The 12,671-nt window shown below is 44.7% G+C and overlaps 1 protein-coding gene across 13 annotated transcripts in view; it reads right to left on the reverse strand.

Annotated features, from left to right (window-relative positions):
• PHKB (phosphorylase kinase regulatory subunit beta) overlaps positions 1-12,671 on the reverse strand; it is a 203,902-nt gene that overhangs the window by 73,231 nt on the left and 118,000 nt on the right. For all 13 annotated transcript variants that reach the window (XM_084813030.1, XM_084813043.1, XM_084813038.1 and 10 more), the window contains 2 exons: positions 11,456-11,653; positions 3,076-3,133 (listed from right to left, as the gene is read on the reverse strand). In XM_084813030.1, coding sequence (XP_084669156.1) covers positions 3,076-3,133; positions 11,456-11,653 — 256 coding nt within the window. The remainder of the gene's footprint in view (positions 1-3,075; positions 3,134-11,455; positions 11,654-12,671) is intronic.

Here is a 12,671-nt window from a genome sequence, read left to right on the forward strand (position 1 = left end):
TGTTTGGGGGAAATCAGGAGGGGGAAAATCAATTAGTGTAGGGTTACCCAAGTAATTTGTATTCATGAAGCAAGATTAAGGTCATGAGAACAATCTTGGTACCAGATTCCAGCCAACAAACACTTAGAGGCTTGCTCCAATCTAGGGACGCTCAGGGATCTCTTCATGAGTTTCCTCATTCATTTCAATGGATCCACATTTGCATTCTGAACAACTGCTTTCTATCATACAGTCAGGGCCAGAAATATTAGAACAAGGATAACTGTTTTGGCAGTTGGCCTCTGTACACCACCACATTGAAGTTGAAAGGAAACACACCCAGATGGGATTGAAGTCAGGACTTTCAGCTGTAATTCAAGGGGTTTGACAAAAGTGGGGCACTAATCATTCAGGAAATACAGCCAGTGGCATACACACACACCCGTCGTTGGTGACTCATAAGTAATGGAACAAACCAACATCATTTCAAACTTAAGGATCGCCTTTAATACCTGGATGAAAATCCTCTGCAGTCAATGACTGCCTGAAGTCTGGAACCCAGGGACATGATCAAATGCTGAGTTTCCTCCCTCGAGGTGGTTTGCCAGGCCTTTACTGCAGCTGCCTTCAGCTGCTGCTTGTTCGTGGGTCTTTCTGCCTTCAGTCTTGTCTTCCGTAAGTGAAAAGCATGCTCTATTAGGTTGAGATCAGGTGACTGACTTGGCCGTTGAAGAACATCCCACTTCTTTGCCTGGAGAAACTCTTGGGTAGCTTTTGCTATATGTTTTGGGTCATTATCCATCTGCAATATGAAGCAGTGTCCTATCAGTTTGGCAGCATTCAGCTGAATCTGAGCAGAAAGTATAGCCCTATACCCTTCAGAATTCATCCTGCTACTTTTATCAGCACTCAGGTCATCAATAAACACCGGTGACCCGGTTCCATTGGCAGCCATACATGCCCATGCCATAACACTGCTTCCACCATGTTTGACAGATGATGTGGTATGCTTTGGATCATGAGCTGTTCCTTTCCTTCTCCATACTTTTCTCTTCCCATCATTCTGGTACAAGTTAATCTTGGTTTCATCAGTCCAAAGAATCTTATTCCAGAACTAGGCAGGCTTTTTTAGGTGTTTGCTGGCAAAGGCTAATCTGGCCTGTCTGTTCTTGAGCATTACCAGTGGTTTGCACCTTGTTGTGAAGCTTCTGTATTTACATTCATAAAGCCGTCTCTTGACTGTAGATGTTGACAATGACATGCCTACCTCTGCAAGAGCGTTCTTGACCTGGTTAGATGTTGTGAAAGGGTTCCTCTTCACCATGAGCATAATTCTGTGGTCATCCACTTGAGTTGTCTTCCGTGGTCTTCCAGGCCTTTTGCTGTTGCTGAGCTTGCCAGTTAATTCCTTCTTTTTCGGGATGTTCCAAACTGTTGTATTGGCCACTCCCAATGTTTTTGCTATCTCTCTGATGGGTTTATTTTGTTTCCTCAGCCTAATGATGGCCTCCTTCACTCGCATGGACACCTTTGGACCTCATGTTGGGGGTTCCAGTGAACAGCTACCAAATGCAAATGTAACACTCAGAACCACCTCCAGGCCTTTTATCTGCTTGATTGGTCATGGGGTACCCAGGAAACAGGCCACACCTGGCCATGCAGCTGCTTGTCAGCCATTCATTCCATTACTTATGAACCACCAACGATGGGGGGGGGGTGTATGCCACTGGCTGTTCTTCCTGAATGGTTAGTGCCCCACTTTTGTCAAACTCCTTGAATTACAGCTGAAAGTCCTGGCTTCGCTCCCATCCAGGTGTGTTTCCTTTCAACTTCAATGTGGTGGTGTACAGAGGCCAACTGCCAAAACAGTTATCCTTGTTCCAGTATTTCTGGCCCTGACTGTACATGCACCCCCATATACAAATACTCATCAAGATCAGAGGTTCGACTGCATCTCTCCCTCCACCATCTGGACATGTGCAGGTGGGTATAAAAGAAAGGTCCTTTTCAGTTGTGACACCTGTGCTATGGAATGCCCTTCTTAGGGATGCCTGCTTGCTGTCTTCATTACTTAGTTTTCAACAATTAATGAAAACATGGCTCTTTAAGAAGGTAGGGGTAATCTGATTGCTGGTGGGGGTCTGTGTGCTGTCGGGGGGGGTTCTTTATTTTCACTGTTTGGTGAATTTTGTGGATTGTAGCTTTCCTTTGGGTTTCATTATTTTTTAATTGTTCTTTCTGATATTGTATTTTTTTAAAAAAAAATCTAATGGTTAGCCAGCTTGGATTTCTTTTGAAAGAAAATTGGCATACAAGGCTTTTAATAAATAAAGTTATTTGGGGCAGTGTATATTGACATTGATGGGGAAGCTCTCATAGGAAGAAGACTAGTGTTCACACAACAGACTTCCAACTCGATTGGGACAACCAGTGAAAGGCTATTTATTTAACAAATGTATTTTTATATCAATCTTCAATCATATTCCCAGGGTGCTTTACAAGAAGAAATAAAACAACACATAAATACAGAAAAGCCCCACCCCATAAACTAAATAGCCACAAAATCACAAAAGCAGTATAAAACAGTAGGCAAGATTAAAACTGTATCTGAAAGGCTCGGGAAGATTTTAAAAAATGATATTTATCTGGCACAGAGAACACATAGCTGAAGTTCCCTTGAGAACTAACTACAGAAACAATCTGAATGTCAGGAATATGAGAAACTTAGACCACAATCCTATACTCACTCATCTGGGAGTAAACACTATTAAATTGAATAGGACTTACTTTTGGATAGACATGTATTGGATTGTGCTGTTAGCTTAGGATCTCTAAGGCAAAGGAAGTGTTCGTTGTAATAAGACAGAACAGAACTTTAGAGAACACTGCACACTCATAATAAAGCTCATAACAGAAAATCAGTTTATTCTACAAATGCTGCAATCATTCCATTCATTTTACTTAGGTGTCAGAATTGTCACTGGAAACCTTAGCATAAGCAGGTAACAGCTTTCCCTCTTGGATGGCTAAAACTATTTCACTGCAGCATTCCAAGACTCATCCTCTGACAGAGTAAGAACGCCAAGTCATACTTACCATCAATCATCATGAAAATAAAAAAGATAGGAAATTCACACTCAATCCCGTCAAAGAGCTAAAATTAAAAAGAGGAAAATATAAAAGGCATGCAGCAGTTTTGTTAACTGAAATACATTCCAATATTCCACTACCCATTCAAAAAACCCAAAGCTAAACATAACAACAAATTATTCTTTTAAGTGCAACAACTTATTTGAAGAAAAAAAGAAAGAAAAAGATTGCTCCTCTTGCTACATAAAGATCTGCAGTAAGAGTGTTGCAGCACAATTTTATGCACAAAATGTAACACACAATTTTTCTTCTCAGCAAGGAATTTTTCATTTAATTTTTAAAAAGACAAAAATAAAAGCGGAAAGAAAAATGGGAACTTCTTTCAGACAGCCTTTAATGGGAAACATTAATACTCAGTAGCACATCAAGATTTGATTATTAATACACTCCAGCCTGTAGTCAGCTGTGAAATTAAATAAAATGATAAATAATGTGGCTGTTTGTTAGGGGAAACAAACTATACATTGAGTTTGAAATGTAAGCACATTTACCTCTAAACAAATCAATCAGGGAGAAAAGTGCTGATGCAGCACTCTCGGTACTGCATATCCAAACTACTACTACAAGTAATGTCTCCTTCACTAAAATGAATTGCGAGGAAGTGCCAAAAGTAATGATCCATACGATTTGCCGGCTCCCTCAGCTACCACCCCTTTATATAGTTAAGCAGTGGAACTCTCTTGCAACAACGTCAGAAGAACAGGATTAAAAGAATGCTTAACGCTTAGCCTCTCTCCACAGATTTGACTAAGCGAAATCAGGAGTAAAATAATTAAGCCAGGTTTGACGCAGAAGTCTAGCCTAGAGAGTGTAACTTCTCAGGCACCACCTGGCCTATTCTCTGCCTTACTTTTTTTTCCCCTAGATGGGGAGAATTTGTCTTGAATTATGGCTCCAATTCCATCTTGGGCACAGCATGGGAGCACGTATGAGGAAGGTGCAGATGTGTCCCTTCCGATCCATTAGCTGTGGTTAAGAGAGCAATGGGCCACAGGTTTGTGTATTTCCTCCCCTGCATATATGAAGGTGCTTCATACTGAGTCAGGCCACTGGGCCATCTAGCCCTGTATGGCAAGGGTGGGCAACATGTATGGCCCTGAGGGCTACATGTAGCACTGAGTGGGCTGCAAGGGCTGCCCTTGCACATGGGCCCACGCCCACACCCACACCCTCATACATACACACACACACACACACACTTCCCCTCTCCCACTGATACATTCTGATCCAGATTGCTGGGAGGAGGGACAGCCTTTGCCTTCACCCCCATCCTGGCGGTGTTGAGTAGGATGGGGTGCTAAGTTAAAGCCCTCCCACTGCCATGCCAATGCCCCTACTCATGATCGCTGGGAAGAAAGAGAGGCTTTAACCTCGTCATCCTCCCAGCGATCCTGCTAGGAAAAAGCTGTGCGGGGGTGGCTCGTTGTTTGAACCAGTTGTTTTGCAGGCTGGTGGGAGACCGATTCTGCTGGGAAACAGGGTGTACAGGGATGACTCTCCTTGCTTGCCTTGTGTGACAGAGATGGCAACAGCAGCATATATGTATGTGTGAAATCGGGGGGTGGGCGGGGCACTTGTGGCACGCTGTGCAGGCAGCCTCTGAGGACTATGGGATGCATTTTGCCCACCTGTGCCATACGGTCTTCTATGACCAGCAATGGCTCTCCAGAATCTCAGGCAGAGTTCTCATCCTTCCGAAACCTGCTACTTGAAATCCTTTAACTGGAGATAGTATCCAACCTTTAAAGGCAGGTTGCTTACCTGTAACTGTGGTTCTTCGAGTGTTCATCTGTGCATCGCACATACAGGCTCTGCGCCTATGCAGGGCGTCGATTCAAGAAAAATGTCTATAGCTGAGGATCATGTTTTTTTGGCAGGAACGCTTCCCCCACCATCTGCTGTGCATGTCCTAGCGAGTTCACTTTAGGCAGGAAAGCAATATCAGGACGAAGTACCAATTTGTCCCTGTGAAGGAAAAGGATCGTACCAGGACCGGCCCCAATCTCTCTGCGAGGGAGAACCACTGAGGACCCAATCCCGGGATCCCCCTCCCAAAAACAGGACTGGCCAAACCCACCTTTCAGTCCCCCAAAATACCCAGTAGCCACCCCCGTAAGCCAAGCAGCACTGAAATTAGCACTGAGGTTATGCAGAGAGACCACACCAACTAAAGGTTGGATAAAGGTTTATTAAGATCAATATAAAGGGGTAAAGGGAAAGCGAAGAATGGAAGTAGCAAGAGAGTACAAAGCTAAATCACTTAACTATATACAGAGAGCTTCATGAATGCAAACCCAAGCCAAAATAAGGCCTACCTGGCCTATCCTTACATATCTAAGCATGGATCTCCCCGGGTAGCAACCAGCTGTCTGCAGGTCCAGGACCACCAGGATGAAGGGAAACCCCATGCCTCGACCTCCGCCATCTTTTAAAGCCCAGCCCTGGCAACCCAGGGCAGATTTTCCTTCAACAAATCACTGGCTCAGTCCCTGGGTGGACCGCCCTGGCCTCCAAGAGGCTGGAACTCCCCACCAACTCCAGCTGTTGGCACTTTCTAATCAGCACGGACTGTGCCCGGACTTGAGCAAAGGGGCCGAGGAGCCTCTAGATTACAAACAATTCCAGGTGGTTACATCCAACGTGACAGCCTGACCCGATCTTATGGTGGAAAGCTGGCCATTATCCTTGACAGTCCCCATGAAACCGTACGTATGGATTGTCCACTCAAAAGGCACATAACTCTCCAGAGCGTCATGCCGACATGATGGCTACTAAAAACTCTACTTCTAACAAAAGAAGACGCAGATCAGTAGTAGCGAGTGGCTCAAATGGTTTTCTGGTAAGCGCATGCAGCATTACAGAGATGCTCCATGTTGGTACCGGAGGTCTTACAGGAGGAGCAAGATTTTTAACTCTTCTCAGGAAATGACGAATTATAGGTGTGAAGAGACTGAGGAGACATAGTTACCAAGACGGGAAGCCAAAATGGCTGCAACGTAAACTCTCAGGGAAGAACTTCCAAGTCTTTGCTCATGAAGCAAAAATAAAAACTTCAAAATGTCCTGTACAGTACAACCAACAGAATCAAAGCCATTGTCTCGAGCGAAAAGAGTAAACCTATCTATTTACTTGCATAGGACTTTCTGGTAGCAAGTTTCCTAGCTGCCTCAAGAACAGACTGTAGCGAAGCAGGTAAGTCTATCCAGTCTACTGTGGATTCTCCACACCGTGAGACGTAAGGTAAGTAAGTCTGGATGTCTTACTTTGCTTCTGTCTCTGGATGGCGGTGCTGGTGTTGATGGAAGTCAAAGACAGTCCCATCTGGACCGACACATGCAATCAGGATGCCCTCTGCTTTGTCCTTCTCCATCTTTGCAATTACTCGGGTGAGAAGTGGAAATGGTGGAAACATGTAGACAAAAACTCCCCTCCAAGTCCTGGCAAAAGCATCTTCAAGAGACCTCACACTTTTGCCCGCTCGACTACAGAAAATGCCGCACACTGCATTCTCTTCCAAGGCAAAGAGGTCCAAGGATGGATGACCCCACTGGCGAAACAGGCAGTTGTGGACACTCAGATTGAGCTTCCATTTGTGAGAGACTGGAAAGGAATGGCTGAGATGATCAGCCAGGGAATTGTCTTCGCCCGCAATATGAATTGCCGTAAAGGTGATGTCCCATGCGATGCACCGCTCAAAGATTTACATTGTCAGCCGAATCAACATCATCAAATGAGTCCCCCCTTGTTTGTTGAGGTGAAACACCACTGTCATGTTGCCAGAAGCGATTTGAATGCGACGACCCCACAAGATGACTTTAAACGTCCTCAGGGCTTTGTCGACTGTGAGCAGCTCTAGGCCACTGATGTGGCTGCTCGCCTCTGCCTTCAACCATAGCCCCTGTACTCTGAGAAGTCCACAGTGAGCACCCCAGCCTAGCATCGAGGCATCAGTTGTGACTGTCAACGTTGGTGTGGGGGGCTAGAAAAGCAGGCCTCATAAGAGGTTTGACACCACAGTTCACCATCGAAGCAAAGCTCGGACCGCAGAAGGGAGCCATAATCTGACTGTCTGGGAGTCTTGTCACAGGTCAAATGCCCTGATAAGCCAGTTCTGCAACGTCCTCATGTGGAGGCAGGCATACAGGACCACCATGGTTGTAACTGCCACCAGCCCTAGTAGTTTCTGTACCGTGTAGGCTCATACAGTATGGCAGGCTAGAACAACTGCCGCAAGCTGTGTTCGATCTCAAGAAGAAACACCCGACCCTCCTTAGAATTTATGGAGACTCCGATGACCTGGACCACTTGGGATGGAACTAAGAACGATTCCTCCATGTTCACACACAAACCAAGGTCTTCCAACAATTTGAGTGTAAGTTGGACACTTTTTTCAAAGCGGGTCTTTGATTGAGCAACTAGGAGCCAATCATCTATATAAGGATAGATCTAGACCCCTCGAAGCCTGAGATGGACACACACCACAGCCATGCATTTTGTGAAGACCTGTGGGGCTGTGGTGAGCCCAAAGAGAAGCACCTTGAACTGGTAAGCAAGACTATTGATGGAGAAACGGAGAAAACGCTGGGTGAACTCCTCTATTGCAATGTGAAAGTACACATCTTCCAGGTCAGTGGTTGCAAACCAATCTCCCATCTGCAGCAAGGGTAGGATCAAAGCCAATGTGGTCATTATGAACTTTCTGGGTGGAATGAACAGATTTGAGATCCAGAATTGGGCAAAGCCCGCCGCCCTTTTTTGGCACCACAAAACAACGGGAATAGAAACCCTCGTGCAACTCCATCAGAGGGACCAGTTTGATTGCTCCCTTTGAAAGAAGTTTGTCTACCTCTTCAAGAAGTAGTGGAGATGAAGGCGCCATTGTGATGCCTGAGAAAGGGGGGAGAACGTCGAACTCAATTCTGTAACCCTGACGAATAATAGCTAGGACCCACAAGTCTGTTATTATTCTCTGCCATGTTGGAAAAAAGGCTGTGAGACGGTAGTGGAAGAGGGGAGGAGAATCCCGGAGAAGAAGCAGCGCCCAGTGGCAGTCAAACATGTTGCTTTTTTATAAACTCAGGTCTCCTATGGGAGGACTGGAAGCGCAATGTCAATACAACCTGGCACTTCCATTGGAAGCCCTGTTGTCGCATTGGTTGGTCCTGATGAGGTTGAGACTGAGGGAATGTTGACTGATGATACCACTGGCATTGTCTAAAGGGCAACTGAGCCTGTGAGAGACCCATCTTCCTTGCCGTGTTCTTAGCCTTCTGAATAGTGTCCATGGCCTCATCGGTCTTGGAGTTAAATAAACCTTCGCTATCAAAGGGAAGGTCTTCAATTCGAGACTGTGCCTTCTGTGTAAGGCCCGTCAATCTCAACCAGGCATGTCTTCAAAGTGCAATGGCCCCTACCATAGCTTTGGCATTGCAATCGGCTTGGTGTCTGGCGATGTTAATTTGTTGCCTTGCTACCTTCATGGCCTCAGATTGAAAAACTCGCGCCAATTCACACTGATCATCTGCTAGGCAGTCACAGAGAGAGCCAATCTTTTCCCATAGAAAAATCTGGTACCAAGCCATAGTCACTTGATAGTTTGTAACCCATAGCCCAAGGGAAGCAGAGGAGTAGATGTGCCTGCCCATCAAATCCAGTCTCCTGCCTTCCTTGTCCATAGGGAAGAATGCACCTGATGAGACCTGCCCTGCGACAACTCCACAATAACTGAATTGGGTGGAGGGTGGGTAAACAAAGATCTCCTATCCTTCTCCTGGATTCTATACATGGCCTCCAGCTGTTTAGATGTCGTAGTCATGGAGGATGGTGCCTTCCAAGACAGTTGGGCCATCCTTGAAACTTGTTCTGCGAAATGACCCATATCCTTTGAGGGGGACAAGGGGTCCCGGGAACCCACAGGGACATCAGGTGATGACAGTGATAATCTAACGGACTGAAGCGGAGTCAGACAGGTAATCCTCTCTTGGGGAGCGTGAAGAACCACGCTGAGAATCCTGATTGTCAGGCTTAGGGGACTCAGCCTGAGGCAGTGGAGAAGGAACTCCACCTCCATCTGGTCTCTGCGTAGGCGAGGACTCTGGAACCGCCTGGTAAGACGGACATAAAGAGCACTGCGGAGCTGGCGCTGGCAACACAGGAGGAGGTGTCCTTACCAGTGAAAATGGAGGTGGTGGCAGCATGAAACTCTCCTACACCAGTGGCCAAGATATGGAAACAGATGGGGAAGTGTCTTGTCAATGGTGGTAGTCACCAGAATAAGCATAATGTCCATAATGATATGGCTGAGGTCGATAATAACTCCACTCGTTCCATTCACGACGACGGGTTGGAGGACAAGACTAGTCCAATCCTCTCTCCCAATCAGAGTGAGGAGAGCAAGATCTGTCCCTGTACCATGGCTGTGGAAACTCTCCTGCCCGTTCACCTCTACAGGAGTAGGCGGAGTAAGCTGAGTGCAGGGAGAAATTGCCCCGTTGAGCATGCATTTACTTGAATCCAACATCCCCTCGATCCTGAGTTGGTGTCAAGTCTCTAAGCTCCCCTTCCAACATGGAAGGTATTGGTGGCTGTACCAAAGTCAGTACCGTAGGCACTGAAACCATTGGAATCTAACATAGGAGGCGGTGTAGGCAACCGAACAGGTGTTCCAGCCTGGGAAGTAGCCTTTTTTTACTCCTTCCCCTTCTTCTTTTTCTTCCAGACTTTGGGTGGATGAGAAGATCTCACCCTGTTCGACAATTTCTTAGCCAGGGAACTGATAAGGAGCAGCCCAGGGTTGGAGGGTCAGAATGGCCCGTGGTTAGAGCTGGAGCTGACTGGGTAGATGGAGTCACCAACTTTTCAGAAACCTCTTTTTGAGGAATGTTATCTGTGCCCTTAGGCCGTCTTCCAGGCTGATCTGAGGTTGACGCCATGGACTTTTTATGGGCATCCGCTGCCTTCAACACCTTCTCCCAAAGAATCACTTTAAGTCTATCAGCACGATTTTTTCTTGCCTGCTTACTAAATGACATACAATGGTGGCAAGCCTCCACGATATGACCTTCACCCAGGCAGAGAAAGCACAAGGAGTGACCATCTGTGGGAGGTAATTTCCCCCCACAGGAGACGCAGGTTCTTAATGGCCATACGCCCAAAGGCACCACGCGATCAAGAATCGCAAGACCGAAATAAAATTTAATAAAAAACGAAAAACAGTTAAAGACAGAAAGACAAGAGAAAGCCAGAAAAAAAGATATAAATTTCTCCTCAGCCAAAGTCTAACAAGAAGCCCTTCGATCAAGTTGCTACCACAATGTCAGTCGACAAAGAACTGAGGGTTTGAGTGGGAACCCGCTGGAATATGCTCAGTGAGATGGTGGGGGAAGGGTTCCCATCAAAATTCCTCAGCTATAAAAGTTTCCTGAATCAAGGCTCCATGCAGGTACAGAGCCCATATGTGTGATGCACAGAGACCACAAAAAAGAAGAACCATAGTTAATTCTAGTGTCAGGAGGGTGAGGAATCAGTGTGCAAGAGCGGAGGAATTCAACAGGGGAAGCATGTGATTGCACAGTTCTGTCTCAATCCCATAATTATGTTTAAAGGGTTGCGAGCATTATGCTCGTACAGGCCCACAGCGATATCACCCTTACATCTATCTCACTGAGCCCATATAATGTTACAAGTCTTTTTAGTGCCTTCCAAGAATTGGAAGACACTGATAACTTTAGAACTGCAGAACTATAGCTTAAAAGAAACCTTAATATTATCTACTGTAACTCTTTATACCATGCCAGAATCACATAAGCAATACTGCTAATGGGTTATCTAGTGCAATTTAAATTGTCAAGTTGTCTGGAAATGAGCATTGCAAAGCTTTCACTAAGGCAGTGATTGCAGAATACAGTAGCTTCAATAGCTTCCTTTCACTTAAAAATCAATTTTCTTATGTGTTGGAAATTCTGGAGAATAGAAATTTAAGAGATACCAACAAAACAATGTGATCGAGAGTTTAGCTACACCAAGCCTACATAGATGCTGCCATCATTTTCTATTAAAAAAAATAGATTATATATTGAAGTGCTGATATAATCTGCACTCAGGCATGTATGACCACATCAGTACAATGCAGGTAATTAGAGTCTGATATTCAGAGTCAGGATAATTAACAGTGTAAAAATTAGTCAGAATGGGAAAAGTTGGCATTTCTTTGCCTAGTAATCATAACAAATACATGTCAACAAAAAAGGAACATGTCCTATACACATCTAACACTTATGCACGCATAAAATAATCCCTTCCCACATCACATGAACAGGAGCATTACCTTAATTTCTGCTGGTTTATAGTAATGTCGATTTTTGTCCTCCAGTGCAGTTCTATAGCCATCTCTCAAAAATCGTTTGAACCCATATTTGCCTTTTAGCTTTCTAACCACCTTATCAATTGTTTGGCTGTACAAAACCTCATCATCCACAGCAAACGCAGGGTAGCTTATACAGGGCAGGAGAGCAGCATCAGTGTTCTGAGGGAAGGAAAAAAAGTGTTTCAGTAATGGATGATAGAGAACTTAAGTGATTAAACAAACCATGAAACAGAAATCCAAATAATAGAAATGGTTATCTATGTTACAATATCTATGCATCAAGTACCCTGCACATAGAGTCCAGTTTGCAAGTAATGATAAAGTTGGTTCTGGGGGAACCATGGATTATCGTTTACAATAATGCTTGCAAACTCTGCCCAATCGCTCCCACCGCAACTGGGAGCAGCTAAACAAACCAGGGACCATGGCTCATGACTCTGGTTTGTTGGAGGAGAGATAAGCCAGAGTTCTCAGAGCAATTGGACAGCCCGTGTTGCCCCATTCACAATAGTATTCCAGCTTATTGTTGTGTGTTAACTGGGCCACTTTATCTCCAAACCCTAACTCCAAATCAAGTTCAATGGGTATTCCAAAATGCAAATGAAACTCTGATGACTGCAAGATTTCTCTCTTACATCAAGGGCAGGAGCTGCTTCCTGTATGGAATGAGAAAACAAGCATGGCGCTGACCTGATGCTGAATTCAATGTGGAGACCAGTATTCATGGAAGCTATATGTACACTTTGGAGCACAGAACAGTTTAGGATTAGAACCCTTTGGAACCAGTTCAGGCTAGCTGTCTCCGCTTAATCTATACAACTGCGCAGACAATGCAAAACTCTAAAACCATACCCACTCAACAGCTTAATATTTTAACAGTTTGTTTTTTGTATAAATATTTGAATGTTTACAATGAATATTTATGCAACTATAAAATTACGAACAGTAAGATAAAATAAATTATAATTTTAATAAAGGAACCTGCTATTTGTTTACATCTGTGATACAGAAAAGCTGACAGTGTAGAAGGTCTTCGCTTACATGGTCCAGTAATCAGCACTTTTCAGGTACTTTTGTATTGTGAGCAAGTAGAAAACTCTCTAAGGAAGTTTCCTTTGCAATAATGTTTGGTGGGGAAAAAACTAATTAATAATTAGTAAGAACAACTTTAACATCA

Source organism: Heloderma suspectum, chromosome 8 (genome assembly GCF_057233095.1).
Source record: "Heloderma suspectum isolate Gila_16-S chromosome 8, 16-S_ref, whole genome shotgun sequence".
In the NCBI taxonomy this organism is placed as follows: Eukaryota; Metazoa; Chordata; class Lepidosauria; order Squamata; family Helodermatidae; genus Heloderma; species Heloderma suspectum.